This window comes from Cnephaeus nilssonii, assembly GCF_951640355.1.
Source record: "Cnephaeus nilssonii genome assembly, chromosome: 13".
Classification (NCBI taxonomy): domain Eukaryota; kingdom Metazoa; phylum Chordata; class Mammalia; order Chiroptera; family Vespertilionidae; genus Cnephaeus; species Cnephaeus nilssonii.
In genome coordinates, this window is record NC_137084.1 from 34,552,781 (window position 1) to 34,578,058 (window position 25,278).

Here is a 25,278-nt window from a genome sequence, read left to right on the forward strand (position 1 = left end):
CAATAAAATAAAAATTAAAAAAAAATTGTGGTAGCCATGCCAGTGTGGCTCAGTGGTTGAGCATCGACCCATGAACCAAAAGGTCACCAATTCGATTCCCGGTCAGGACACATGCCTGGGTTGTGTGCCCAATCCCCAGTGGGGGGTGTGCAGGAGGCAGCCACTTGATGATGTTTCTCTCTCATTAATGTTTTCATTTATCTATTTCTCTCCCTTCTTCTTTCTCTAAAAATCAATAAAAACATGTTTAAAAATTTTTTTGTGATAATTTGCACAATGGAATACTACGCAGCCATAAAAAGAAGGAAACCTTATCTTCTGTGACTGCATGGATGGATCTGGAGAGTGTTATGCTAAGGGAAATAAACCAGTCAGAGAAAGACAAATATCATATGATTTCACTTATATGTGGAATATAATGAACAAAATTAATAAACAAACAAAATAGACTCATAGATACAGAGAATAGGCTGACAGCTGTCAGAGAGGAGAGGGGTGGGGGGGCTGGATGAAACAGGTGAAGGGATTAAGCAAAACAAAAAACAAAAAAAAAAACACAAAAAAACCCTCATAGACACAAACAACAGTATGGTGATTACCAGAGGGAAAGGGGGGTGGGACAAAATAGAAAGAGGTAAAGGGGGAAATAAATGGTGACAGAAGGAGACTTCACTTGGGATGGTGAACACACAATACAATTTACAGATGATGTGTTACAGAATTGTACACTTGAAACCTATATAATTTTATTAACCACTGTCACCCCCAATAAATTCAATAAAAATTAAAAGAAGTAAAACTAGAAAGGAAAGGAAAACACAGAGAAAAAAGGAGAATGAGTATGTATCCTCTTCCTAATTATCCCTAATTACAACTGTCTACACATAGGGTGCCCAAGACAGAAGTAATCTGTCCACATGAGGACCAACCATATAAAGACTCAGCTTCCCTACAGACGAGGGAGCAGAGAAGGAAGTCAGCCTTTTGATGGCCCAAACCTCCTCATAAAGAGAGCTTTCGGTTCTTCCCGTCTATAAGATTGCATTTGCCCTACTGCCAACCACAGAGGAAATTTCATTACCAAAATAAATCAGTGCTGCACTTGACCTTGCTTCTCCCATGGCTCTGGATTAGTGACATCACAATGCACTCTATAAATGCTCAGAAATATCAGAATAACCCCCACAAGTCAAAAACACTTGGTATTCCACTAAAAGGCATTAAATTATTTTGATTTTACTCCATGGAATCCAAAATGCTTTCAATGTTTTCATTTACAAAATGCTTAAGAGAGAAACTATGCACTCTGGGCCTTAAGAAACCTCGACTCCTGGTCTGGTTTGTGTCCTGATTCACTTATGGTAAGATGGGGAACAGGCCGCAAGCCAAGGAACAGTAGCTCTGGCCCACAGTGCTCACATGACTCAATCCCCAAGTGGCTGGGGCCTAGGCTCCCAACTCAACCTTTTCTCGTCCTCAAAGTCATGAGCAGGTCACAGGCAGCTCCAGGGCACCTGGAGCAGCCCCTCTTAAGGGGTCCAGGCTCCATCTCCCATCGCCTGCCTAAATATCATATTTCCTTCCAAAGTAGCAGTAGAAGCAAAGCTTCTCCGTGCCGAGAGGAAGTTCAGAGTGGATGCTTTCTCTCCAAGGCAGATGCATGGAGTGCAGTGACTTCAGGTCCACTGCAGCAAATGTATCTCCTGCACCCCCATATCAGGACACACAACCCTAACGCTGCTCGCTCAAAAAGATGACCCATTTTTAAGTCAGGTTGGTCACCAACGCAGTCAACAAACGTAAGGCTGATTTGTGCGTGTGTGGGTGGGGGAGGGGGAGAGGGTACTGTCCATACAGAGCATGTGCTCTCAAGAAGCCTTCAGAATCTGATGACCATGGGTATTAAAGATGTGTTCCCACAACTAGCACCTTGTTTTTCAATGAACTGACTGAGGTAAAAGTCACAAAATCACAGTATCACAAAATGGCACAAAGTACCAAGGACCCATAGACATCATCTACTTTACCCTCTTTTTTTTTTTTTTTTTTTTTACAGGGGAGAAAAACCGAGACACAGACCAAAGGTAGGCTTGTTTGAGTTCACTGTCGGTAGATGACTCAAATCCAAAACGTCTCACCATTCTACTTCCTAACCAGCTGCCCCTGACATCCAATTACCAACAAGTGCTCTTATACCATTATTTTCACACACAAAAAGTATATTTATGATGAGGTTATCAGCAAAATGGTTAAATATACCATGGCTGGTACCTAAAAAATGCACTCAAATGGAGAAAACAAAATTGAAGTTGAAAAGATAAACTTTTGCTTTGAATTATGTCCTCAGCCCTGAAACCTAAAGGGACAGTGCCTTTCCCAGTATTCCCTGTGACAAATAAAGGGCTGTCGTTATTCCCCACCAGGATTTCCAATAGTAGGCCAATATTTTAGGTTACAGCAATTTCTGGGTAAACAAATGGGAGTTGTATAAGGTAAAGTAGCCTGAAACCACCTTCACTACCCATAATAAAATCAGTTTCAAAGAAGGCTCGAAGATTAAAGTGCTTTTCTCTGCCTTTAAAATGGGGAGGTTTCATTTTTAGGTATGAAGACAAGACCCTGAAAACAAACAGCCAGGCCTAGGACGAATAGATCAGGAAAGATACAAATACACAGAAAATCAAAGGCCCTGAAACTTTCTACCACAGCAACTGTGATGTTTCATCCTGGGTCCATTTCAGCAGACCCAATGAAGCTTCTCTGGCTACAAAGGATTACATGAGAGCATAAAACGAATTCTGAAGGTTTGGGTTCTCTCTCCCATTCCTACCCTCCACGTGTGTGTGTGTGTGTGTGTGTGTGTGTGTGTGTGTGTGTGTGTGAGAGAGAGAGAGAGAGAGAGAGAGAGAGAGAGAGAGAGAGAAAGAGAGAACAACAGGCTTAGAGACTCCAGTGTTGCAGAAAGCAAAATTTTCCTTGTTTCCATTACATCATCCAAGTTGGAGACGGGGAGGGCGGAGTGGGGGCACAGCTGGTGGCAGCTGCACCACCATCTGCTTTCTCCTTAGCAGTGTGTGCTAGTTTGAGTTGCAGCCTCCTATGGCTCCTGATAGAGGAGGCACAGTATTAAAGGTACAACAGCCTATTATGAAAAGCTTTCAAATTATTTAGAAATAAATCACTCTTGTGGTAAGTTAACCTCAGGTAGGTTGCTAAGCCAGTTCTCTTGGAGTTTAGGTTGTTTGTTTGCATCTCTTTAGACTCAGCTATAGTGCAAACTCTGTCAACTCAATGTGCTCAATTAGACAAGTAGAATATACAAGCGACCACCTGCCATCTGCTTCCCAAAAGGTAAGCAGCCAAAAAAGCATTAACAGAAGGACTGGGGAATGCCCAACCCTAGCAGGCAAGCTCTGGAGTTTGGTATCCTAAGCCATCTGGTCAACCAGTCTTGTCCTCTTGGACACTCATGGGGTTTCCTTCAGAACACACTGCCTGGCATCCCTTATAGAAGGGGAGATGGGTGAGAATAGCCTGGGGAGAGAGGGGTTAATGCCCTGTCTGCCATTCAACTGCAAACCGGCAATGAAGCTGCAAACAGGTGGTCTGATTAAACCATACACATATTTTATCTAGTCTATACAGGGTTATGTTAAAAAGAAAAAAGTGCTGACTTTTCAAAATGAGTTTTCCTATATAAACATCTAGATTGCTATCTCTTCCTGGAAAAAAAAATTAAGCTATATGGCATCAGCAGACCCCTATTTCAGTTATCTGGAGGTAAGCCGCTGCACTTTCTTCCATTAGTCATGAGTTCTGAAGAAGGAGTCCCCACACTGGTGTCTCAAATGCCATTGCATCTATCTATGTTCCACCTGGACCTAGAGAGCTTTTGCTATAATGTCACTGAGCATGGAGAGGGAGAAGAAACCCCCAGGGAATGATTTCCCAACTGTCCTTTACTGATTCTCCTCTTTAGTTGAGATTTAGTCCCTTGGATGGCCAACTAAAATTCTGCCAAGATCATTCAACACAACATAATGAACAGATCTAAGTAGAAGGCTAGCTACAATGACCCTTCAATACAAAAGCGGGTTGCAGCGTTTCAAAGAGGCATTCCAGACCACTTACCATACATCTTGCCTTCGTCTGATAAGATGATTTTCCTCCTCCCACAGGGTGGATAGATAGCCAAGGCTTCCTGAAAGCTCTGCTCAATGTCAGGACTCCAGACCCCTTCCGCATCGTTGTCAATTGGCTTATCTGCGGAGTCACTCATCCTTTCCATGTTTTCGGCAGGGCTCTCGCTGCCGCTCCAGCTGCTGGGCTCAATTTTGGCGGTTGGGTTTTCCAAGCCGAAGCCTGGAGCCTTTTCAAGAAAATAAACCTAATAAAGAAATGAAAATACAGTGTGATAAGGATGAGGTAACCACCAATATACTGCTCTTTGCTAGTTTCATTGCACATTCTTCAGTTGGCAGATCTGCTTGAGAATAACTGCTAGCAGAGAATATGGAATTTTGAGACCCAAGTGGATTTTTACTTTATGTATTCATGTTAGGCACTCAATACAGAAACATAATGGTGGACAGCAGCTGTATAATCTTCGCAGATGAGAGAAAGTTTTCATCCAAGAATAGTATTCACTCTGAGTCGCAAAAGTTCACAGCGAACCATGCAAAACCATTTACTAAGTGCCTACCATCTACCAGGCACACTCTGTTCAATAATAATGGAATCTCCATAGCAGAACAATTTTATTTAAAAGAAAATAAAGTAAAACAAAAGATGTCTGCCTCACTGTGGCCATCGACATGGTAACTCTGAAATGTTAATTAAATCATCCCAATATTTGTCACTGAAATCACCCAGATTCGAGGTGGTGGCAGGGTAGAAGGAAGGAAGGAGATTATTTTGTTATCACAAAACTCACTCTACTATGATAGCTGACTTGGACCTGCGAGTCTATAGCATTTCTCTGCGGGACATTGAGCCTGAACAGTCAGGTCACGTTGCCACTGTCAGCTTCTAGATTGTAACCTTGAAGCAGGGACCAAGTTGTCCCCATTCCTGCCTTCCCTGCAACAGCTACAAGAGGCCAGCACATTTACAGAAAGAAATGGTTTACACCTACATGGGCACTTCGGTAGCCTATTCGGCATTCCTGATCGTAAGAAAACTGTGGGGGAGACTTTCATTTCTTTCTCTGTAGCACTGAAGGTTACAGAACCAAAGAAATCTTTCTCAAAGGTTTATTCTCCTTAAAGTATGCATGAAACCTATGGTCTTAAAGGGATAAGCTTTCCACACGAATGTCAAACTGGCACAAACACCCATGTGAAAATGATCTAATCCAGTACTCCCTGCTGTCCACACACTAACATATCAATATTCCTTTGTTGAAAAGGCATCAGATCATTAATTCAAAGGCTTCCCCCAAAAGGGGAGAATTGTTCCTGGCAACTGATCGAAGAAGGGAGATGGCAGGGTCACAGTAGAGAGAGCTTAGTGGGCCCCACCATTCCCTGCCTTCTGTCCCCATCAAGTCCACACAACATTACAACAGAGGCAGCCAGGAGGGGAGCAGGTGCTGGCCCCACCAGGCACCAGGGACTGCTCTGTGCTCCAGGGCAGTTACCTGGGAGCGAGCAGCCTGTCTTCTTTCTTCCTTCTCCCGATTGTATCCCTTTCCTCTGCCCTCCCCCATCAGTGTATATCAACAGATCCCAGGTGCAGAAACTCTGAGGCACATGAACATTACACAATTAATGGTATAACTAGTGGGTGATTTTGGCTTGGTACCCTGACAGCTTTTGAGATTTGGCAGCACCTGGATAAAAGAAACCCCCAGGTTGTCTGCCTTTAAATGCTGCCACAGATCCATCATTCAAAGAACTTGTCAGCAAAATATTTACTACTTCTTACCAACACGTGTACATTGGCACCGGACTTTAAAAACTGCCAAATGTTGAGGTATAAATTATGCCACAAGAAAGGGTTTTGTGATTAACCCCCAGATGAACTCTGCAATGCCTGCAGTGTGGGCCTTTTGAATTCTCAAATTATTACATTTTTTTGTTGGAATCTAAGAGTCTTATAAAATTCAAGCTGAGCTGTATGCTCCCCTAGAGTCTGTTCTAGCTCCAAAGCAGTTTATTGGAGAAATTATGAGAATACGAGTGAATGCTTTGAGCAGTGGTTAATCTGTTGTCTCCCTCTCCGCCTAACTCCCACCCACCCCCCACCACCCCCAAAACAAAAATATAGACTTACAAAAACACAGGCTAGTCTTTGAGCTTTGGGCAGCTCAGAGAGCCACATTTTAAGATAAACAGTAATGTACTCAGCATGCAACCACTATGGTAGAGGGACAGAATCCAGGACAGTGAGGGCCAGCAAATGGACTGGGGAACTTTACTTGCCTAAAAAGAGCATCACCATGTAACTGAGAGCCTCAGAGTCTTCAGACCAAACTCCCCAACACTGCCCTAATCAAATGCTTGCAGTCCCCTCTAACACTTCTCAACTGGTCATATAATCTACACATGAACATCACCGATGACAAGGAACCCACTACCTCCACACTGACATGTTGAAATTCTTCCATCTACTAGGCTAAAACCCATGTACAGGTTAACTTCTATACTAACCCATCCCTTGCAGAAGCAAATCTCCCACCCAAACACCCATTTATATGTAACAGGAGCAACCCTATTATGTCCTAGACTAGACATAATTCACATAATACCTGGCTCAGCCCTCATGAACGCATCCCAGTTTGTCCATGGCCCTCAATAAATGATGCTCAGAGATTGGCTAGGATCCACAAAACCGCTAGGCTCCCACACTCCAAGTGCTATTCCTGAATTCCCTTCTCTAGTGCAACTGGTTTAGGAGCTAAAGACAGGAGTTTATTTATAAATCCCATTATTTTAGCCTACATGGCTCAAAGCTGGTAAGATTTTATTGAATCATAATTGCAAGCTTAGTGTTCTTAGACACTGAACATCCTCTGAAGAGCTGGCTGTCACATGGAGAGGGTGCTGACCCATTCTGTGGAAGTTCTAAGATGATTCCAGCTCAACATGAGAAAAAAGTTCCTGCTAGTTGAGCTGTTCAAAAAGGGGTGGGCTGGCTGCCTTAAAGACAGAGTCTTGTAGATAATCCCTTGACATTACCTCTAAAGCTGGGAGTCACGCCCTTGGATGTTTGGGGAATGCAGTATTAGCATTAATTGATCCATCCACTTAGTAAACACAGGCACTGTTCTAAATGCTCACATGTTTTTATTCATTTACTGCAAAGGGAAGAACTCTGTGTCCAGGCCCTTGCAATTTGGTCAACTGGAGCTCAGCAGGATGGAATTACCTACTCTGGACAAGGGCCAGGACACAAACCCCAGAAGCTACCAGATACATAATCCACAGAGTTATACAGGCCCTTGGTTTTACAACCCAATTGTAAGATGAGGCCCTGTATGGGCAGAGAGTTTCCAATCACAAGACTGGGGCTGGCTGAGAAAAGCTCCCCGTACTGGATACTGAAATAACCATTCTGGCATTCTATCCCTCAGGTCCCTTCCAGACCAGCTCAAAATCCACCTCATTGTGGAAACTGTCCTTGTATCTAGTGGCTCAGAGTATCAGCCACACATTAGGAGTGTCCTAAAATTGTGTGGCATTGGTTAAGTACCACCCAATCTACCTGGTTTCCACATACACAGCAAGAAGCACCTGCTTATTACAAATAATAAGATCTAATCAAGTAAATTATGCATAGAATATCTGTGCCTGTAGAGCTGATGTCCACCTCCTCATCCCTCCTTTGAGCAAGGGAGTTAACTTTCACACAATTCAGTAAATAAAGAACAACACAGAATTGGGGGGGGGGGGCAATGATATTCAGGCTCAAACTAATCTGGACTCCAAACCTGGCTCACACACTGGCCATGCAGTCCAGACTGAAGTAGTTAATCTCTCAGAATCTCAGATTTTATTGTAAAATGGAGATCATAAATACAATCCCAACATAGGAAAATCATTAAAGGGTGGAGGGACTCTATCTGACAGGGTTGTCATAAAGATTTAAAGATAATGAGTGAAGGTGCTCTGTCATCTGTAAAACCATGACCAGATGTTCATTTGTTTTCAAGTCCATTATCTCTAGACAGTGGTATGTGCCTTGTAGTGGCCAAATACCTACTGATAATGGGATGGTGAAGAAATAAAGGTGCTCTCCTAATGGTTCCCTTTGGGAAATAAAGTTACAAAGGACCTTTAGATTACTAAATAAAAAATTTACATTTTTAACAAACCATTTTATTTCTAATACTTATATAAACCTACACTTATATTCACAGGTTCAATAATTTTCATGTTTTTCTGGGAAGTTTGGTTCAAGGGAACAATCCCAGACCTAAATGAATGCCTAAAAGGAAAGAAAGAAGGGAACTTTTGTTGCTGAAAATCTACTATATATCATGTAGCCCCTATGTGCCTCAGTTTCCATCATTAACACTTTTCTAGAAGTTCCTCTTTTTCTGAAACTCTTCCTAGCCACACCATAATCAACTCCACAAAGAACTGTTAACAGGCCCAGCAGCCACACTTTCTAAATGGATCATTATTTTACAACTACCCACTGGCACTCTAAGAAGAGGAACACGAGTACAACGGAATGACATCATATGTATATATATTTTTTAAAATATATTTTATTGAATTTTTACAGAGAGGAAGAGAGAGGGATAGAGAGTTAGAAACATCGATGAGAGAGAAACATTGACCAGCTGCCTCTTGCACACCCCCTACTGGGGATGTGCCCGCAACCAAGGTTCATGCCCTTGACCGGAATCGAACCTGGGACCCTTGAGTCCGCAGGCTGACGCTCTATCCACTGAGCCAAACCGGTTTTGGCCATATGTATATTTGACCAATCCACATTTTAACTTAAGAGCTGAGGACAGAAGGGGGTGAGAGAGTCAAATACAGGTGCTTCTGACACCAACTCTATTCACGGAACTTATGAACAAAGGATATGACATAGGATCCAGGAATCTGCTGCTCCATGTTAATTCCTGTGGATCCCTCATAATGCAAGCATCTCACCCACTTGTGGGTGATTTAAGAGCTTTTAAATAAAAGGGTTAGTTTTAACTAACTCTCATGATTCATGAAATGCCACTGAACATGAAGGTCACACAAAAAATCATATGCTTGTTTTAGCACATGTCTGAGGCAAAAGGAAAGGAACTGGACTAGGAATTAGGACTCTGTCTCTATTTGAGTAATCCAGGACCATGTGGTACTTGTAGCCCCTGAGTGTCTCAGTTTCCATCATTAACACTGAAGGAGGCCAATTTAGTCATTCATCCCCTTGTGGTTCCATAGACTCAACTAATAGAACTCAGTATGCTGGCTTATTATTGCCCCCCACCCATTCACACTCCAGTGTCCCTGAGGGCAGGGACTGTTCAAGTCACCACAGTATCCGCAGTGCTAGCACAGCACCTGGCATAATAAATATTCCAAAAAAAGAAAGAAGGAACAAACCAACAACCAGATGACATGAACATTCTTTGACAACATGACTAAACTTATCATCAAGCTTCACCCTGACCATGGCCAAGGTTCTTATGAGTAGTAGGAGCCCAAAGGAAATCTCCAAATTAGGAAGACAGACTAAGTCTAACACAGTTTGGATAACTAAGTGTTGGCTGTCTGAGCCAATTTCTTCTTTATTAATCATGATTACTGACAACCAATAGTCCGTGTTAAAGGGACAAATATGGTTTGGGTCCTCTAGCAGGTAAGCTTCTTCTAACACAAACGTTTTGAGTGGAATGGTAAGTCTGGAGATACAATATTTTATCTTTGCTTTCCCTTTCCTTTGGCCACCAGTAAAAATGGCAGCTTTAAGAAAAGCCATAAGGGAGGCAAACTGCTGAGGGTATAAAGACCAGAAACTAAAGAGGTGGCCAAAAAAGAAATTCAAAAAGGTAAAAAAAAAAAAAAAAAAGATTTTTAAAAAAAGGTAGCAAAGCAAATCTGATAGAGTAGGTGAGTGAAAAGGGCAACATATAGGGAGTTGCACTGAGAGCAAAGCTGAGAAAAAAGATTTCTAAGCACTCCGAACACGGTGAAAGCAGGCACGAGTGGAGGCCACTTTAGGGTTTAAAGAAAGAGAATCACATGGTTGGAATGATATTTGTAGGAGACACTCGACCAAGCATTTGATGGTTTGAAGTTCACTGTGATCTTGGTGAAAGCACAAGTTTTTCTCATAATAGGAAAGCTGAACTCCAACAAAAAGACTAGGAATGAAGGAACTTTACTTCCAAAGTGAACTGGTACCTGAAATCCAAATTCATCCTGCTCCCAATGAGCCAGGTTTCAAGCACAATGTCTAAAGCTTTCACCTAGAGCTTCTTAGTTAATCATTGCACTACCCTTGTTGGGTATTATCCCCACCTTATGAGGTCCAGAGGTTGACCAAAGTCATACACTAACAGATTTTAAATCTAAGAGTCATTTCTCCAGAGAGAATGCTCATCCCATGGGAACATCAGACTCACACTACTTGCTCACTAGCTGTGGGCTGGATTTCAAAAGGAGGAATGTAGGCAGTGCTGAGCTTTCAGCTTTGTCCATGACTGACACCATCAAGCACAGTCTAATTAATTCCTAATGAATAGTGATGATACTGACTCACCTCCCTGGGTAGCCGGGAGGAATGTCAGGCACTAATGATGGTTAATCGCTTTTGCATATGTAAAATGGGGCAGGTTATTATTTTCCTACCATGTCAGACACTAGCCAAACTTGCTAACAAGTGGCTTGAGAAATACGAGGATCAGCAGCCTGGATATTGAAGGCAGCCTCCAGAGAGATAGAACTACAGAATGTAAGTCACTGTCAATGAGAGAGCAGATCTTTTAGGGAATGCTGACACTGAGAATTGAGGCCACATCTGCTGTGGAGCCAATATCAGCCAGTGAACCTGGGTGTCATATACTCCAATTGTCAACAGGTTCCCTCTAATTTCAGCAGGAAGGAGTGGATAATTACTCCTTCTCATTTTCAAAAATCACTCCCCTATCAACAGGATCCATCAACACGCCAATACCTCTTCACCAAGCTCCCTATGCTGGGTACCCATTAGAGGACTTAGCATTGCCCTCCTGAGATGCTCTAATTCTCTGCTCCATCAGCCCTAAGCACTTGCCCAGGTGACAGCTCAAGAAAGGCTTTGATTGATTTCATGCTATGCAGCTCTGTATTACCAGCCTTTAGGGGAAAAACATTCTCTACCCCCTTAATGAATCTGTTAGCCTCTGAGAACAGAAATTCCTGCCTCATCCTTTCCCCACCACACCACCAGTCAAGCTAATCACTGCTCTCCCTCATCAGTAGACTCCTTCAAAAGGACACAGCCACAGACTCAGGCCCAGGCAGTCTATCCCATCTGACCATTCCAAAGTGAAGACTGGACACTGGGACAGTGCACTCATAAGGGGAGCTTGTGCTGGATGACATGACTTGCAGGCTGAGTCATGGATCCTGGGAGGTGGACAATTTAACCTCAGGAAACACATTTCAAACCCGGAAACAGAAGTTTCTTTACTGCTCTAAGAGAAAAAATGCCACGGAGTTAGCAGTGAGTAGCTGCCAACAAACATTTTGAGAGGAAAACATATAAACCCCTTCCCAGGTGTAATAGTCAAAGAAAACCACAAAATTAACTCCCCAATTCCAATAGCTGTGGAGCGTGGACATGCATTTGAGGTAAACTCACCAATCATACTGCTTACCAAAAACAAATACCAAGAAAATAATACTCTTTAGTCACTATAAATTATGGGTACTATAACTCATAATTTCTTAGTTGGTAAGATTCACCACATTATCACAATGCCTTAGCATTTTAAATGACAATGAGTACAAAATCAAAAGTAGACAGTTAATATTTCAAAACATATCAAAATGTGAGATAAATACATACACTGCCTTTGGCCAAACCTTAAGACAAGCGTTTCAAGAGGTTCCATCTCAGCCCCATGCCCAAGGGAATGCCTACAAATGGGCCTCGGACAATCGGAGTGCTAGTTCCCTGGGTGGCAAATCTATGGGTCATGCCTAGGGTGTCATCTTTCTTACAAAAGGCCAGTGGAGACTCACTCGATGTTACACAGCCTGTTGACAGCCAACTTAATGATATGTTGGCTCTGGACTGACTCTGAATCCCAGTAGCTGACCTGCCTAGAGGCAGCTCCTTTGGCAAAATTCTAATTCTGCTACATAGAGAAATGGTCCCCGGCCTCCTTCTCCAGCTTCTATGTCTTAGGATGCTTCTCTCATTCTGGACATCTACCCTGGGTTATTTAGACAGCATGGTGTGAAACAGAGGCAACAGGTAAATACACAATTTACTTTGGATGAGGTTGTAAGCCAATCTGTAAGGAAAACTGGAACCAAGATAGCATTTTAAAGTGCTGAATTGTGAAGTCCAACTGGCTTTCTAAAGATCCAACTGATCCACATGGATTTCATCAGCATTCGCATCGGAGGATCCAAAATCTAAGCTCCAGCCTGCCCAGAAGGAAAGAACTCCCGTGTCCTGTCAACTTCGGGTAACCAAGAACACAATTTTGTCATGACACATTTGGTTCCTTTCCATCATCTCAACCACCAAAAATATCACTTGTGAGTGTGGGTATTGGGTCTGGCCTATCTGCCTTTAAATATCCATTTCTAATGGATCTGAACATACAGATCCTGATATTCTACCCAAATCATACAAGAGTATTTTTTTTTTTTGAGGCCCAGAACATGATCATACAACTCCTTGGGAGCAGAAATAGAGCTTGTGTGATCTCTAGGACTGAGGACAGTGGAATGTGGCATTAACACTAGATAAAAGGGGATAATACAGAACAATAGAACTAGCTTGTTTGATCCAGTACCTTTCTGACCCCATTGTTACCTTAGAGAAAGTTTATTCCAGGAGCTCTGAATAATTGCTTTTATTGAATTATGCTTTTACATGATGTCATTAGCATACTAAGAAACAACCTGTGAATTAGTCACTGGATTTTCTACAAGGATATCGGGGTATCCCTTCATCGAATCACATAGGTTGCTCTTGATAAAAACCCCAAAGGAGAGTTTGATAAAACACCAAACACCATGTGTTTGTACCTTGTGGCCAACCAGCTAGGCCTTGACTTTCCTTACTCACTGGCTACCAAGGTGCATTGAGCCACTCTGGCAGAACCCTCAGGGAAAGCATGGAGGTTATTTTAGTCGACAAATTTGGTTGCATTCCTAAATCCACTTTAGGTCCTACCTGTATTCCCTTCTTTTTCTTTCTTCTTTGCCCCACTTTTAATTTATGCTATTTTACAGCCTTGCAAGCTGCCTTAAATTCATTCTGAAATGAGACAGGAAAACTATTTTTGTTTTATAATTATCTCCCATTCCCATGTCTCCCACCCAGGTGCCAGGTACTAGAGAGATAGATGGACACGAGTAAATGTGTAACCCTCCCCTGCCCTCAAGGAGCACCCTTCCAGCAAGGAGACAGATAAGAAAGTTAATTATCCTTCAAGATGTAAGCCCCAACTCCTTCCTGAATGCTGGTAGCACCTTTGCTCACTCACTGCATAGGAATGACTTGTTTATGTGTCTGTCACCCTTGTTTGTGGGTTTGTGAGACCCATGTGAAGTCCATGCCTTTAATCATTTTTCTATCCTGGGCATTTAACGGAACGTCTTGCAAATAGTAAATGCTCCCCCAAAATAATGAGCGAACGGATGTCTAAATAGTGAGTCCATGAGTAAATGAATGAATGAACAAAGTACATGAATATAAGATGTCAAAAGAGGAATAAAAGCGCTATTTGAGCACAGAAACGGGAGTGGATTCTGTCTCTTGAGTCAACAACAGCCTCATGGGAGGTGACATTTAGGCAGGTCTTGCGGCCTGAGTGGTCGCAGTAGGCTGACCAGGAGAAGAGCACTGAGAGGCCTGCTCAGAGATGTCCATGGAGGGGAAGTGGTGCAGAAAGGGCAGAGCAAGGAAACAGAAAGGTTGGGGCAGAGGCTGGAAAAGTAAGCTCCACCGGGCCGCAGGGGACTGACCACATAACAGAAGGTCTGTACTGTTTCATACAAAGGCAACAGAAATTAGGGGTAAAGAACAAATAATTTTATAAATTTGGAATCACAATTTTTAAATCAAAAGCCTTTTCAGTGTCCCAAGGCCAGTTCTCTAGATAAATTCAAGTGTTACAATGTGGCATAGCCCTAAGCATTTCAAATTGATGAAGGCGTTTTAATTCACCAAAAGACAATGACAGTTTATACAGGTGTGCTTGTTTAAACAGCTCAGAGCCACAGGATTAACTCCGCTAGGTACCCAGTCACTCAGTTCTTCCAATATGCTCATCAGACTTTGCTTTCAAGTGCTTTACATTTCCCTGGTCCCTAAAGAGGGCTGTGTGCTGCCAGTGTTCTCATCCCGAATTCTGCATGGGGACTGGAATGCCATTGCTCACACAGTGTGCAAACACCAGCTCATGCCCATACAAGCAAATGTACCAACTAACCAAAAATACATGACATTGCATGTTCAAAAATATCGCCTGGTTCCCAATGTTCACTGATACAACTGAGTCCCCACGCTTCCAATAAAAAATACAATCTGCCATTTAATGACAGTGAGGGCGCAGCTGCAAAACAGGTCTTACACTGAGAGAGATGCAAATTCAGGGGCCGATGAAAGCCTCACCCTGGACTCCATCCCTGTCCTGGTCCCTAGTTTATGCCTAGTTCAACTTCAGCAGGAGAAAGAACCTGGCTGAGGTGAAAGAACTGAGTAGCTGTTGTCCCCCCTTTAGAAAATAAGCTACTCAGTCAATTAACAAATATTACTTGAGTACCTACTGTGTGCACAGCACCAGCTCTGAGAGGTCCACAAACACTGCAAGGGCACACCGTGGGGCAAGACCCCCAGGCAGAGAGGTATGGACAGAAAGGTTGAGGCAGCCAATTCTGAAATCAGGCCTTCCTCTGTCTTCACTTCTACATGGCCCATGGTGTTCTGAAGGAGACGGTCGGACTCTTCCCTCCTCATCCCTGAAACCCCTCGGCAAATGTATAAAGTAAAAAAGTCAAAAGGCCACGACTTGATTCCATCAACACTTCTGCAGCTCCACAATGCATGCATGTACCACACACACAGAGAAGGTATCTCTTCAGGAGGAAAAAAAAAAAAAGAGGAAAGCATATACATTTCTCTTCCTTCTACAGGTTCTGCTAAACTGATATAGGAAGTAGAACCCTCAGTTCCTCTCTCTAAAATGTAATCCATTTTCAATTACACCTACAAAGCCTCTAACGCCCTCCCTCTCTCTCAGTCCAACGACCTAATGGTAGGGATGCAACTTGAGAGGCCAAAAGACCCAAAGGCAAAGCAAACAAACCCAAACCTTCACAGTCAGCCTATGAGTGTGCCTCACAGAAATGGCATACTGGGTTCTGGCACCTTCAAAGTCACTTCTCTGTGTCTAAGCCTCTGTCTGTAAAAACACCAATTAAAATCAAAAACGATTTTCCAGGTCCTGAGTGAGGGAAACCAATCCCACAGCCTCCTGAGGGATTCCTCTCAGAGAACCTGGCTGAATCAGCACCCCAGTTGGGCCATCATCCCAGGCTTCTGCCTTCTCCCATCCCTTCTGATGCAACTTGTCACCAAGAATGCCTACTCATCCCTTCATCCCTCAAATAAAGCCTTTCCACTCCTCTCTAACCCACTAACTTTGCTCCTCTCTCACGGGCAGGGCCTCACAACTTCTTTCTGAGCTGGGATGTCGCCTAAGTCCCCACACCGCCACCATTGCCGACAACCTGGTTCCACCAGGTTCCCAACCCTGGATGTACATCTGGATGACACATGTGGCTTCTTAGAAATATAAATCCCAGCCCTAGCTGGTTTTGCTCAATGGATAGAGCGTCAGCCTGCGGACTGAAGGGTCCCAGGTTCGATTCCGGCCAAGGGTACATGCCTGGGTTGCGGGCTTGATCCCCAGTAAAGGGCATCCAGGAGGGAGCCAATCAATGATTCTCTCCCATCATTGATGTTTCTATCTCTCTCTCCCTCTCCCTTCCTCTCTGAAATCAATAAAATATATTTCAAAAAAGAAAGAAATATAAATCCCAGCTCTGATGACAGAGTACTGAATCAGAATCCTTAGGAGATGCATTCTTTGCAAGACTCTCCTATGCTATTCTTCAGCCAGAGTTTTCCTAAAATACAAATATGACTTTTATCATACACTCATTTGAAATCTTGCAGCAGATTCCCCCACCCCACTCTAGGACCCAGCTGCATAATAGGGCACCCATGGCCTTTACCTCCTGATCTCAGCCTGCTCCTCACACACCCATCCAGTCCCCTATATTCCAGCCACATGGCCATTCTAAGGTGCCCAGACACAGTAGGCTACCTGCTTCACCCCTTCAGCCACCTGTGTCCCTCTGCTCAGAAGCTTCTCTCACCAACAACACTGCCTGATGAATGTCTGAACAGTCATTCCAAGACCAAAGCCACCAACCTCTCTCTCCTCTGGGAAGCCTTAGTGGATTTCTCCACTCAGACAAGTCACTTTGGTGTCCCCATAGCACCTCAAACCAACTTCCAACACCGCACTCAGTACACTTGCCCAGGATTTCTCGTAAGATACTGTCTCATAGCAAATCGGTAAATTCCTTAACATGCCTACATTTAACATCTCTCAATACCAGGAAAATCTGCGGAACTCAACAAATGCTTGCTAAATATTTTTCCCTGTGGTAGCCCTAGAGTTGCAGGGACCTCAATGGAGAGTCTATATGGCAAAGCAGTTCAGTATATACATTTTACTATCTGTGTATCAACAAAACAAAAATAATCATTTTACCTACCTATTATAAAGATTAAATGAGGTGTCTCGATCATTGGCAGTCATTATGTACATTACTTACCTGCATGCTTGCAGGTTAGTGGATATGTGTGTGCACACACATCTCAGAACTGTGCCTGGCACAGGTTCTCAAATAGCTGTTGAACAAATATATGTAACTATAATTAATGATTACTACTTATATATCCATCTTTCCTGCTATACTGCAAATTTTCACAAGGCAGGGATCCCACTTTATTTCTGTACCTCATGCCCACTTCAGCTCAATAAGTAATTGTTCAATTTAGTTCAATGTAAAATATTAATACAATTTTTATGACTATTGAGAAATTCATCCTATCTAAGGAATCGCAAAGACAGCCTGGAGCATACTCTAGACCAAAATAAAGAACTCACTGGCTCTAAAACCTTCCTCCAATCTCCAAAACCCTGACTGGCTGGCCTCCAGGCTCAACACCAAAGCTGCAGGGCCCCCACCTCAGGGTAGGGCCTGTCACCTACTGAGCCACAATGGGAGGTCTTCACTGGTAACACACACCGCCTCCCCAGTCTGTGGCATCACAGCCCTGGGGCAGCAGCTGCTCTACCCAGGAGATGGGCAGCGGGAGCAGAAGCAAGCTGCCTTTTCAGCTCACAGCCAGTTCACGCCCCAGGGACTTAGGGGGCACAGTCAGGAGAAGTGTCAGGTTACCACAAAAATAACAGAGGACCTACACCAGGCGGGTGTGCAGGCCAAGTGCAGAAGGGAAAAGAAATAAAGAAGCCCAGGAGAAGAAGAAAAAAGCAGACATCTGAGTTACAGAGGACTGGATTTTAAGAAAAGTACTTTATAACTCATCCATTTAGTAACCAGTCCAGAGCAGCTTATATTTATGTTATACTTAACTACTTTGAATGTGCTTTTAAAAACATAATTTTAGGACAAGAGAGGAATGGGGGTTTTTTAGTTTGCTTATTTAATGCTCTCTATACAAGTCAGATTTGGGTCAATGAAGGTTTTGACAAGTATTCCCATTCAACAAATTCCTGATAATTACTCAGCTTTAATTTTCTCAAAACTAAATCCAAACAAGACAAAGCTAATTAAGTCTATTGAAGAAGGGGCGGACCTTTGCAGGGGGAGGGGGACAAATAAAAAGCATTTACGCATTTTTATTTTTTCTAAAATGAAATCAAAGTCCACTCCCATGCTACCCTCATGCGGGAAGACTGCTGGCTTGATGTGGTCTGACCCAGCCTGGGCACTTCAAATAAAGTTAACTTCAACCACTGTCTCCAATTAGCAGGTTACTGATTCTCCATCCACTGCTTTCATCTGGGTTTACTCCATACACTATGCTTATTTAATTTGCTTCTAGCAACTGTTTTACAAGAGGCTGGGTACAGACCCAGCTACAAAAAACGATGCCCTTCTTTGGGCAGGTAAACACCTAATGCACCTGGTGGATTAGGTTTCCCATTATAATCCCTATGTGTGAGAGCCACTGTGAATGCCCTGGCAGGGGAAGACTGAGCTAACTCTAACAGGCACAGTCCATTCCCAGCCTGAAGGTGTTGAAAAGGAGGAAGGTAAAAAAAAAAAAAAAAAATCCAAACCAAAAAGAGGCTTATTTTTTAAATAGGTCCTCCCAATGTCACATTATTTTGTAGTTACTGATTTAAGTTTTATTTTAAAATATCAGGGTTATGTGTATTAAAAGGCATAGCAGTGTTCTGAACAGGATTCTATTGCAAATATTTTTTTTTAAAGGCTCTAAAATGACACATTTTTAGTGACAGCCACAACAGCATCTGATAGACATGCAAAGAGGCGGATTCTGGGTGTTTTTTTTTGTTTGTTTGTTTAACTTTTAGGAACTAACCCTCTCCCAATCAAACCAATAAAAACTTCAGGAAGGAACCTATTACCACTGGAGTTTGAGTTCTGTAAATGTAGAATACCATATAAATAGTCAAATGAATGGCATTTTCATTCTGTCTTTAAAAACAGTCCAGTTCCTAGAAGAGGGGACCTGAGACCCCTCACTTCCCCTCGAGCTGTCAGAAATCACACAGTTCATGCCAGACACATCACACCGTGCAATTACCAACCAGCACTGCCACTGCTAAAAGATCTTTAAGAATCCTGATTTTTACCATAAAAGCTCTCATTATTATCTCAGCTCTCTTTGCTTGTTCAGCGTGCCTGGTCACTTACAGGAGGAAGAGAAAAAACCGGGACTCAGCTCATCTTTCCCAGCCGTGTCTCCCAGGGAGCTGTTCGTGACTCCGCAGCGCAATGCCACGCCACCACACTGGCCGGCTGGGTTTAAAATTAGCCGAGCCGTGGAGAGCCACGGGTAACCTTCTGACAAGGTTAGCCAGCGGAGCAGAGCACGGCTCAGGGAGGGACATTAATAAGAAGCCAAGCAGAGCCTTTCAACAAGCCCATTAGGGCCCCTCGGAACCCCAGCAGTATGGAAACCTGGAGGGCCTGCACCTAAGCATGAGGAGGCTGACCTAGGCTCTTATTTTTACCCCACGGAGTCAGCAGCTTCCTGTACAGGCAACAGACACAACCCCCAAATGTGTGTCTCCAAGTTTATATTCAACATACTCAGCCACTGATTATACAGTAATTTTTAAAACTTTAAAATGGATTTTAAGAATATAATATTTATGGATCACTTCTAATGATAAAGTTAATACCCTAGATAACCCAAAAAGTAGAGCCTATTGAAAACATGCACAGGAGAAAATAAACTTTCCCCACAGTCTTCCACCAAACAAAAGTCAGTAATAACAATGCATTTTGATGTATTTTCTTGCACTAATAACTTACTGTTATTCTTTGTATTCTCTATAGTTTGGGGTTCTTTTATTGCCCACCTAACATTTCACATTCAGCATTTTCCTGAGTCTTAAAATTTTCTTTGTATTTGTGATGTTTAAGAGTTAGAGTATTTCGTGTCATGAATGTACCATTATTTGGCTATTTCCCCATGGCTGGACATTCAGGATTTGCCCCAACTTTTCACTGTTAGTGCAACATCCTCATAATCATTTCATAAGGGCAGATTCCTGGAGCCCAAGGGCAGGAAACATTTGAAGCCACTGGTGTAGACTGGGGACCTGGTGAAGACAGACTGTGCCTGTCACATTGTAGGTACCTTCTGAACAAAGGAATGTGTCTCAGTGCTTTCCAAATAGACAACCCTAAATTCTAATGTGACACTTTCCAAGCGCCTACAGGGAGATCATCAGGCTTAGCACACAAAAGCCCGCTGGCATTGAGATAAAGGACTCCATCTAATAGCTCTGAACACCTGTCAAAGGCAATTCAAATGCTGCTCAACCCCCAAACTGCCCAAGCCAGTACCTCATGGGGATAGCCACACTGGTTATTAAAATATTAGAATACTTCCATACAAGTTGGTAAAGAGTCAGTGGCCCAGCCCTGGCTAATGGGGATCAGTTGGTTGGAGCACCATTCTGTACACCAAAAGGTGCAGGGTTTGATTTCTGTCAGAGCAAATGCCCAGTTTTCAAGTTCAACCCCAACTGATTGATGGTTTTCCTCTCTGTGTCTCTCTCTCTTCCTCTCTCTAAAATCAATAATAATAAAAGCATAATATGCTAATTAGACAGAAGGTCCTTCCGGATGAAGCCAGTGCTACAAGGGAAGCCCGGGGCCCGGGTGCCAGCAGCCAGGGGAAGGAAGGCCTACTCTTGCACGAATTTCGTGCATCGGGCCTCTAGTATATATATAAAAGAGTCAGTGGTCCAAGCCCACTGAATGCCCCTGTCCCCATAGCTCCTCACTATCCAACAAGTACAGAGTAAGTGCCTGGCACACCTGGGGGCCTCCAGTGGTTTCCATTGTGTCAATGCCCATACCATCTGTTAAATATTTTAAATACCACCCCTGTCCACAGATAATTTAAGATTTGCTTTTTAAATCTTGTTAATCCTCCCTCTCTAGTCAGAGACCACCACTTAAAATCTTTTTTTTTAATATATTTTATTGATTTTTTACAGAGAGGAAGGGAGAGGGATAGAAAGCTAGAAACATCGATGAGAGAGAAACATCGACCAGCTGCCTCCTGCACGCCCCCTACCGGGGATGTGCCCGCAACCAATGTACATGCCCTTGACCGGAATCGAACATGGGACCCTTCAGTCCACAGACCGATGCTCTATCCACAGAGCCAAACCGGTTTTGGCACCACTTAAAATCTTAATTACCATCACTTCAGCACTGTTTCTTAAATTCATTAAATTCCCTAATTTTATTTTTTAATTGAAATGGACAATGAATAGGAAGCACTTACCAAGGTACCTAACGGGGCTGCTCCCACCAGTTACTCTCTACAAAGCACAGTGATAAATATCATAAGATTCATGGACCTGGTACTAGTACCAGTGATATTGGTTCCCCAAGGATAAAAGTATCTGCTTAAATCCCAGGAGACGTTGAGGAATTCTTGGATCTTCAACTATATTCTCAGAAAGCTAAACAAAAATATCAAAATACTAAAATCAAGGGATAAGAGTCAAATACAGCCTAACCCAGGGGTCCTCAAACTATGGCCCGAGGGCCACATGCAGCCCGCCGAGGACATTTATCCGGTCCGCCGGGTGTTTTTGCCACCGCTGCCTGTCTTGCTTAGCAGCCGACTCGTCCTGGGCCCGCAGTGCACATGTGTGGAATGTGCGCCGCACTCTCCGACTCCCCTCCTTCTCTCTGAGGGACAGTGAACTGCCCCCCCCCCCCGTTTAAAAAGTTTGAGGACCCCTGGCCTAACCTTTGTCCGGACCACCCTGGTATTGGCTTACCTATTATACCAATAAAAAGCAACATTTAGGGACCAGGCACATTTCTATGAACTTGCAAGCATGATTTCTACCTTAGCTCTCTTTGCTAATTAAACTATATTTTGTGGGAACAAACAGATCATGAATAAATGAAACAGAGTTTCATTTCTTCTAAATGTTTTTGTCCATCCTCTACTGGGGAAGCCCGGGCTGGATCACCAGCCAGGAAAGGGGGGAGAAGGAAAAACAAGGGGCCTATAAAATCAGACTTTGAAAACCAAGAAGGTGCTAGCCTGGACACATTACAGCACTGTCCAGCTCAGCAGCTGGGATCACGGCCCAGCTGGAAGCAAGTCCAAGACAATGCCCATCCACACCTCCATTTCCCAAGCACTGACTCCCAATTCCAAGTCACTGTGGGAGCTGAAGGATGAGCTGCAGCTTCTTAGCCAAATCAGCAAAATTCTAACTGATGGATATAAAAGTATGTTTGGCTCTTAAAATCAAATACAATGGCAAAAGTTTAAGAAAATACCTTGTAGGAGTAAATGGAAATAATATTCACAGCTAACATTTATTCAACACTACTGTGTGAGGCACAGGGCTCAGGACTTTACTTTCATTATTTCTTCTAATCTTCATCATAACTATCTTAGGTAGAGATGTAATTTTGCTATATCCATTATTCAGATGAAAAATGGAGTTTAGAAACATAGCCATGTGTCCACCTGCTTAATGGGGTGCCCTGCTGCATGCTCCCATACATAGCATCATACCTCGCCCAGAATGCTGTTGTAAGTGCCTGCCAACACTCTAGCTCCCAGTGTCGAGCTCCATGAAGGCAGCCCCCTTACCTTCCTTGGATGTGTCCTCAGGACCTGACACAACACACAACACCTTCACATCACCTCCAATAAGAACTGAATCTTTTTTAAAAATATTTTTTTATTGATTAGAGAGAGAGAGAGAGAGAGAGAGAGAGAGAAACATCAATGATGAGAGAGAATCATTGGTCAGCTGTCTTTTGCACATCCCACACTGGGGATCAAGCCTGCAACTCAGGCATGTGCCCTGACTGGGAATCGAACCATGACTGCCTGTCTCATAGGTTAATACTCAACCACTGAGCAACACCAGCCAGGCTGAATCTTTGAATTAACAGCCAGAAAAAAGGAGGGGATAAAATATTGCTCTGATTTTCAGAGCTCATATGCAGGCTTGTCTTAAGTAGTTAACGAGGCACATTAAACTCACAGCCCAGTGATTTTTCTAACCTGAAACAGAAAGGAAAAGGATCCAGTTGCAGAGGATACCCAAGCAGGTTTCCACAGCCACCTCTATTAGAAAAAGGAGATTTGTGAGCAAGGTCATTTCCACAATTTACACCCATTTTCTGATATTCCGGGCTGAGATGCCAGTGCCAGGGGTTGGACACATCACCTCTTAAAACTGGCTTGAGGTCAAGGGAGTATTTTCTTCTTTGCAGGAAGAAAAGTTTAAATTGCAGTTTGATCCATTTGTCAAGCACCTATTCTTTGGGCTAAAATTAGAAAACATTCTTTTAGGCTGCTAAATCTTTATGGATACTGAAAGGTCAACTCAGAAGGCAGGGGTGATAATTGCTGTTCTCTGCCTAGTTCATTGTCCATCCTTTAAGGCAGCTAGTACATGTACAGCGTTTCTCCTTGTCCGTGTTTCTGCAAATAAATTACTTAACCACCCCTAAAACTGTTCTGCTATATACATCACCAAGTCTGCTCTTGGTGTATGTTTCACACAGGAGAACGAACTTTGCAAAATCCTCTTTCTCTCTCTTCTAATTACTGAGCAAACTATAAGAGTAATGCTAAGAGGCAAGCATAAACTAGGCTCATCCACACTTGAACCCCACAATGCAGCAAGCTGCCAGAGTATATAGCACCCCACCTGAAGAGCACAAATGACTCCTAGTATAGCTTCAATGTAGCTTCAGGGCAGACCAGACATGGAACACTCATACATTTGAATTACAGCTCCAAGAAGGAGCTGTAATTCAAATGTATGACACTGAAGACATGTGCCTGGTTGTGAGTCGTGTGGGCACCCTCTGTGAATAAGCAAAGACCTTGAATGAACCTTGGTTTTTTATTTTCATCCATTCACAAAGAAATATCACAGGTAACAGATGTTTGAGAATCTGAGATAGGGAAGTTGAAACTCAGAGCATTTTAAATGTAGAGAATAATTACTTTTTTTTCTTTTTTTTCATTAGTCTTTCGTTTATTTAGTCAAACCATCCTTATTATGGAACATGTGGGAATTACAGAGCCAGAGATAGGTCAACACCCAATCTTACCAACTTCTGCTGGTAAGACACAAATATCATATAACCTTGAGCAATTCCTTTTTTTTCCTCCAACCTGGGATTCAGTTTACTCATCCTAGATAATAAAGAGGGAATATGCAAATTGACCCTCACACCCTCACAAGATGGCTGCCTACGACCAGGCCAGCAGGGGGGTTAGTGAGGGATGACCAAACGACTGAACAAGCAGGCTGCGTGGGGCAACCAGGCCGGCAGGGGGTTAGTGAGGGATGACCAAATGACTGAACAATCAGGCTGCGTGGGGCAACCAGGCCAGTGGGGGAGGGGGGGGTATGTGCAGTTGGGGGCCTAAACCAGCAGTCGGACATCCCCCAAGGGGTCCTGGATTGGAAAGGGTGCAGGCTGGGCTGAAGGAAATCCCCCCCCCCCCGCCCCATGCACGAATTCATGTACCAGGCCTCTAGTCTATAAATAAGGGAGCTGAAATCAGACTTGTAGGTAGCTCTCAATTGTAAGATTCTGTTTCTACTCCATTCAGCTGTCTACCAGAACAAGCCGACTTCTGACCCACACATGGCTAGACTGTCCAAAACTTAAGTCTTTTCAAAGTCCCATAAAACATTATTGACCACATTATATATATGTACATACTAACAGCATTTTTGCTTCTAAAGAAGCAGACTATTTCTGACAAAACAATAAAAGATGCTGATTATAAATCTGTCTGTTTTAAAAGTAAGATAATTATGCCCTGGCTGGTATGCTCAGTAGTTGGAGCATCAGGTGGCACATCAAAGAGTCTTGGGTTCGATTCTCTGTCAAGGGCATACCTGGGTTGTGGATTCATGCCCTGCCCCCTGGCAGGGCTGGTGGAGGAGGCAACTGATCCATGTGTCTCTCTCCCATCGATTTTTCTCTCTTTCTATCTCTCTCTCCCTTCCCATCCCTCCCTCCCACTCTCTCTGAAAATCAATGGAAAAAATATCCTCAGTTGAGGATTAACCAAAATAATAATAATAATAAAATAAATAAAAGTAAGAAAGCTATAAGTAAAATTTTAAAAGTATATTTTCACGCATAACTAATGTAAAGGAGAAGCAAGCCTCATTTTCCTGTCTATCGCAAAGAAACATTCTTTTTTTCTTTCTGTTTTACCTATATTTTTTTGTGAATGGATAAAAATAAAAAATTAAGGTTCTCTATCCCTAGCCAGTTGCAC

General features: G+C 43.1%; 1 protein-coding gene across 4 annotated transcripts in view; it reads right to left on the minus strand.

Moving 5' to 3' along the window:
- Window positions 1-25,278, minus strand: part of TEAD1 (TEA domain transcription factor 1) — a 252,832-nt gene that overhangs the window by 167,697 nt on the left and 59,857 nt on the right. For all 4 annotated transcript variants that reach the window (XM_079787220.1, XM_079787221.1, XM_079787218.1 and 1 more), the window contains exon 2: window positions 4,132-4,387. In XM_079787220.1, coding sequence (XP_079643346.1) covers window positions 4,132-4,288 — 157 coding nt within the window. In that variant the 5' untranslated portion in view covers window positions 4,289-4,387. The remainder of the gene's footprint in view (window positions 1-4,131; window positions 4,388-25,278) is intronic.